A 6,000-nucleotide genomic window follows, 5' to 3' on the forward strand; every position below is an offset into this window, starting at 1 on the left:
CATACAGTTAGTGAAGAACCCGGTCTATCATTTAAAGATAAGACACGGAAGGCGATACCATTTCACTTGCAGGTTAGTGGAAGATGGTGATGTGTTTTGAGAAGATAGAGGTGCAAAGAATCCAGCAAACATGTTGACAAGGTTGTGCAAAGCCTCAATGGGTATGGTGCACGGAAGATGCTCATGGTCGCCTGAGAATGAAATTCTTGGTTCACTAGATCAGTTTCCAAGTGGAAGAATTGTTAGGTTATGGAGCTTGCTGCTTATTTATAGTTTAGTCGTTATACATAGTAAAACTATATATATATATATATATATATATATATATATATATATATATATATATATATATATATATGATAAATGACATATAAAGTAAATTCTCGTAAATAGCTATGTATAGTAAAAAGCTATATATATGGTAGATAGTTATATATAATTGGTGATCATATCTGGTAAAACTATATATAGTAAGGTGAACCATATATATACCCTCACTTTTGAAACGATACTTTCTATATTCTCTAGTATTCTCTCGTACATCTTTGTAGTCGTCAATATAAAACCTTCAGCCAATATTCTCCTTGCATTTTCTCTCTTCTTTGTATTCATCTCGATCGAGTGTATGTATTGTTGTGCAATCCTAACATTAAATTATTTGAATAATTTAGCTTAATTCGACTAAACACCCATAAATAATCTTTTTGTTTTGAATATTTCGATGGGAAATTAAGGGTTTAAACATGTGATTTTTGTATAAAAATTCCCCAAAAAGGTGAATTATAAATTGAGGGCGTTTGGTATTGACGTTTAGAGCCGAGTAATTGATTATTTAGTTTTTATATTTAATTTTGATTAATTTATTTATAATTAAAAAAAAAATTAAGGAACGGGTAGAGGTTTAATTTCAACTTAATAAAATAATTTGTCGAACATAAACATTTTTTGAGGAAAAAAATCTACTATATATTTTTATTATTTATTTACTTATGTTTTTTTAGATAAACTTCATCTATCATTTTCAAGAATATATTAAAAAGTAGGAGAATAATTTGATGGACGATTTTAAGCAGTTGATTATAGAAAATAATTTAAATATATATTTTAAACCAATATTTAGTAGTTATTATCAAAATAATTTTTTTTCAAGGGGAATAATATCAAATGTATATTTTGGTTCAAAAGAAATATATTTATGGTACTTTTTTTTTACTCTTTCAAATTAGAAATGGAAAATATTATATTTATAATAATTAAATGGATTCTAGAAGCTGTTTCAAATCCGAATCAAAACCTAATTAAAGTTGTTTACTGTCACCAATCCAAAAAGGATCATATATCTTATATTTACTAAAATAGCATTTTTTTTTGTTAATTAATATGAATAAATTAATTAGGAAGTTTTAATTATAAAAAATTATTAAAAAAATAAATATATATATTTTTTATTAGAAAAAAAATATTACCATCGAAGATATGTGAGTTGGTGACGTAAATGTAAATTAATAAATTACCCTTCTCTAAAGTAGAAACTAGGTATAAATTACCTCTATTTTTCGATTGGGTTAGGCAGTTGCAATTGTTTTTTTTTTTAATTATTTAAAAAAATTCAAATATATATTACACTAATAATTAAAATATTATAAAACTCAAATATAAAATATTTACAGGTTACAATACACCACTAGCATCCGTTACAAACGTCAAATATTCTTTATATTTGTAATAATTTTAAAAGCAAGGTAGAGTAAGTGATATGTTGCAATTACTCTAAGGAGAGTAAGATTCGGATTACCTTGTTGATCGAGTATCTCAAGGTAAGAACATTGTTTGAGATTTGAATCACTCCACAAGTAAGATCGATCATGTCTAGCTTGAATGATTCTTGTTGATCAAATATCTTAAGCAAGAACACTTGATTGAGATTCGAATCACTCCACAAGCAAGATTGATCATGTCGAGCTTGAATGATTTTACATGCAACCTAAACTATATAGAATTGCAAAGAAACTTAGTCATTGACTAAAGAAGAGCACAAATACTTCTTTTACTATATTTTACTAGTCTACTTACAAATATAACATACATTGTATTTAATGGCCATAACTAACCATTATGTAATTGTAACCTAAAGTAAATAAAAAGTCTTAAAATACATTAATGAAATTCAATAACTCTAAATTGTATGACATAAAACTTCATTCTTCATTCTTCTTCAACTTGGCATGAATTGAAATATATTTTGATAATTTCAACAATATTTTTTTCATTTATTCAGTGAAATATATTGTATGATTGATGTCTCTTGGTTCAATAATTAACCCAATAAAAAAAAAATGAAGCTTCCAATCAACTTAAACTTTTTAATTTCTAAAAATTCAACCCAATTAAAGTCGAAAAAAATTAACTCAACTCAACCTTTATGAGTTGGGTAGGATAAGTTTATCTAAATTAGTCGAATTATGAGATGAGTAGTACCAAATTAGATAAGCTTGGGAATTTAAAAACAAAAGAATAAAATAATTAAAAAAAAAAGTTTGGTCAAAAAAACAATTTTGTGATTGGACTATGGAATGAAGTAGACATAGAACACGATGCACTCAAGTATGTTTCAATAATCAATTTCCGTATTAACTTACCATAAATACCTTCCACATCCTTCTCTTCAATCCATTCATACACATCTAACCAAAAAACGCTTCAAATTTCCCTTAATTTTAACAATGGCGTCGTCTAACCCTTGTTCAAAATCCCCTGAGTCAGTACATTCCTCACCATTTGCTTCTCGCTATGTTCAAAACCCAACCCCAAAATTTGTAATGCCTGAAAACTCCATGTCCAAGGAGGCAGCAGCTCAGATCATCAACGACGAGCTCATGCTAGATGGCAACCCACGTCTCAATTTGGCATCCTTCGTCACCACATGGATGGAGCCCGAATGCGACAAGCTAATCATGGACTCGATCAATAAAAACTACGTCAATATGGACGAGTACCCTGTTACCACCGAGATTCAAAATCGGTGTATCAACATGATTGCCCATTTATTCAACGCACCATTGGGAGATTCCGATGTAGTGGTGGGAGCTGGGACGGTGGGGTCGTCAGAAGCCATCATGTTGGCAGGGCTTGCCTTCAAGAGGAAGTGGCAGAGTAAGCGGAAGGCGGAAGGGAAGGCTTTTGATAAGCCTAATCTTGTGACGGGTGCTAATTTTCATGTTTGTTGGGAGAAATTTTGTAGGTATTTTGAAGTGGAGTTGAGGGAAGTTAAAGTTAGAGAAGGGTATTATGTTATGGACCCTTTTGAGGCTGTTGAGATGGTGGATGAGAACACTATTTGTGTTGCTTCAATTTTTGGTTCCACTTATAATGGGGAATTTGAAGATGTGAAGGCGTTGAATGATTTGTTGATGAAGAAGAATAAGGAAAGTGGATGGGATACGCCTATTCATGTGGATGCGGCTAGTGGTGGGTTCATAGCGCCGTTTTTGTATCCAGAGCTGGAATGGGACTTCCGGCTTCCTTTGGTGAAGAGTATCAATGTGAGTGGGCATAAGTATGGGCTTGTGTATGCTGGGATTGGGTGGGTCATTTGGAGAACTACACAAGACTTGCCTCAACAACTCATTTTTCATATTGATTATCTTGGAGCTGATCAGTCTACCTTCACTCTCAACTTCTCCAAAGGTAAAATTCCTCCACTTTTTTCGGTTTTAATAATACCCTTGATTCAATTATTTTCGTATGAACGATTCATTTTCAGGGTCAAGCCAGGTGATTGCTCAGTATTATCAATTAATCCGTCTCGGTTTTGAGGTAAGGTTTAGTTTTTGCACAAATTATGTTAAGAATGGTACGATACTATAACAATCTTTCTAATTATTTATTTAGTTCTTATTTCTATTTAATATAATCATTAAGAAAAGTTGTTTGTTTCCGCATGTGACGTCTCTAGTAAACCAAAGACACTGTTTACTATTTTGTTTTGCTTCCATCTCCTTATGCAATGAAAAAATTGAAGATTTAGTTATTATTTGAAAAAATTCCACTTTTATCCATAAATCCCTTATTCTATTGCTCCAATTTAATAAAATTATGTTTTATAATTTCATGATTACTTTTTACAATTTCGAACGGATTTTTTTTGAATTATATTTTTTTCTCGAATCTTTCATCAAGAGGTAAAGGATTAAATTTTGTAAGAAAAAAGTTTTTTATGAAAATATTAATAATTTTGAAGGATCCCTTAACTATTAACGGATTAATAGTGATTGGCACTATATATATATATATATAAACTCATGGTAATTTTCTAAATTAGCCCACGTGTATCCCCTCCCAGCTATCCTCCCAATGAACAAAGTACACTACAATTTCCCTCTAAAGAAGTCTATGGAGCCCTTGAACAACCTCCCCTTAATTGAGGTTCAACTTCTTAATGTGGAGTCCTTGAACAAAGTCGAGGGTCCCAACTTCTTTGTTCCCTTTAATCGAGACTCGACTCTTTTGTGGAGCCCTCAAACAAAGTACACCCTTTGTTCAACACTTAGTCACTTTTGACTACACTTTCGAAGGTTCTAACTTCTTTGTTCGACATTTGAAGATTCTATTGACATGACTAAGTTAAGGATATGCCTCTGATACCATGTTTGGAGTTAGGACTCTTCACAATGGTATGATATTGTCCACTATGAGTATAAGCTCTCGTAGCTTTGCTTTTTTGTTTCTCCGAAAGGACTCGTAGCAATAGAGATGTATTTCTTATTTATAAGTCCATAATCATTAGCTAACGTGGGATTTTCTCCCGACCATCCTCAACAAATTATTATATAATATCTTATCGTTTATGATGATGAACAAGGGATACCGCAAGGTGATGCAAAACTGTCGCGACAACGCCATGGCATTGAAGGAAGGACTACAAAACACGGGGCAATTCACGATAGTGTCGAAGGACATCGGCGTGCCAGTGGTGGCATTTTCCCTCAAAGATCGAAGTACCCACGACGAGTTCAAGGTGTCGGAGATGTTGCGGCGGTTCGGGTGGATTGTGCCGGCTTATCGAATGCCTAAGGGAGCCAAGCATGTATCCGTTCTTCGTGTTGTGGTTAGAGAAGATTTCTCTCGCGCCCTTGCAGAGCGGCTTTTGGTTGATATCATTAAGGTGTTGGCGGAGCTTGATACTCTTCCACCCAAAAGTGCTGCGAAAGCCATCGCCTTGGCGAAGGACGAGGATGCAGCGAATGATAGCGCAGTGAAGAAGACAGCAGAGGAGACAGAAATGGAAATTGTGAATGCTTGGATCGACATGATAACAAAGGCTACCAAAATCACTTGTTGCTGATTTTTTTTTTTCGAACATAAATAATTCTACGAGTTCGGTGACTATCTCATAAAAATTGTAATACGTTACTATTAAAAAGCAATAGCGAAATATATACACTGTATGCTGTCAAAGTCTCATCGTCGTTCAATTCTAGTATGCTCTATTCATTAGTTTTCCAAGCATAAGTACTACTTTTTGGCGCATAAATTTTTTTTGGCACTAATCACTGATTGATTGTCGAGGATCGATAACGACCGATAAGAGTACTTTAAAATGGTGAAGTTCCTTAGAATTGAATCGAGCACCATCACTAGAGAGGGGACGAGAGCTAGCAAGGATGTTGAGCCACAAAGGGGGTGTATTGCGACATCCCACATTGATTGGAGAGGAGAACGAGTGCTAACGAGGATGCTGGGCCACAAAGGGGGTGTATTGCGAAATCCCACATCGATTGGAGAGGGGAACGAGTGCTAACGAGGATGCTGGGCCCTAAACGGAGTGGATTATGAGATCGCACATTGATTAGAGCGAGAAACGAGTGCCAACGAAGATGTTGGGTTCCAAATGAGGTGGATTGTCAGATCCTACCTCGGTTGGAGAGGGAAACAAAACATTTTTTTATAAGGGTGTGAAAACCTCTCTCTTAGAAAACACGTTTTAAAAACTTTGAGAAG

The 6,000-nt window shown here is 33.9% G+C and overlaps 1 protein-coding gene across 1 annotated transcript; it reads left to right on the plus strand.

The window, feature by feature from the left end:
* The first annotated feature begins 2,656 nt into the window (after positions 1-2,656).
* On the plus strand, positions 2,657-5,463 carry LOC111809457 (glutamate decarboxylase). Its single transcript, XM_023695922.2, has 3 exons — positions 2,657-3,687; positions 3,764-3,816; positions 4,862-5,463. Exons 1-3 carry the CDS (start codon positions 2,724-2,726, stop codon positions 5,342-5,344), a joined length of 1,500 nt encoding a protein of 499 aa, XP_023551690.2. The 5' UTR covers positions 2,657-2,723; the 3' UTR covers positions 5,345-5,463.
* Positions 5,464-6,000: the final 537 nt, after the last annotated feature.

Source organism: Cucurbita pepo, chromosome 13 (genome assembly GCF_057944985.1).
Source record: "Cucurbita pepo subsp. pepo isolate OVF chromosome 13, ASM5794498v1, whole genome shotgun sequence".
NCBI classification, from domain to species: domain Eukaryota; kingdom Viridiplantae; phylum Streptophyta; class Magnoliopsida; order Cucurbitales; family Cucurbitaceae; genus Cucurbita; species Cucurbita pepo.

Coding starts and splice junctions, on each gene's coding strand:
- LOC111809457 (XM_023695922.2), top strand. CDS start 2,724: ATGGCGTCGTCTAACCCTTGTTCAAAATCCCCTGAGTCAGTACATTCC. Junction 3,688..3,763: donor CACTCTCAACTTCTCCAAAG/GTAAAATTCCTC, acceptor ATTCATTTTCAG/GGTCAAGCCAGGTGATTGCT. Junction 3,817..4,861: donor TAATCCGTCTCGGTTTTGAG/GTAAGGTTTAGT, acceptor ATGATGAACAAG/GGATACCGCAAGGTGATGCA.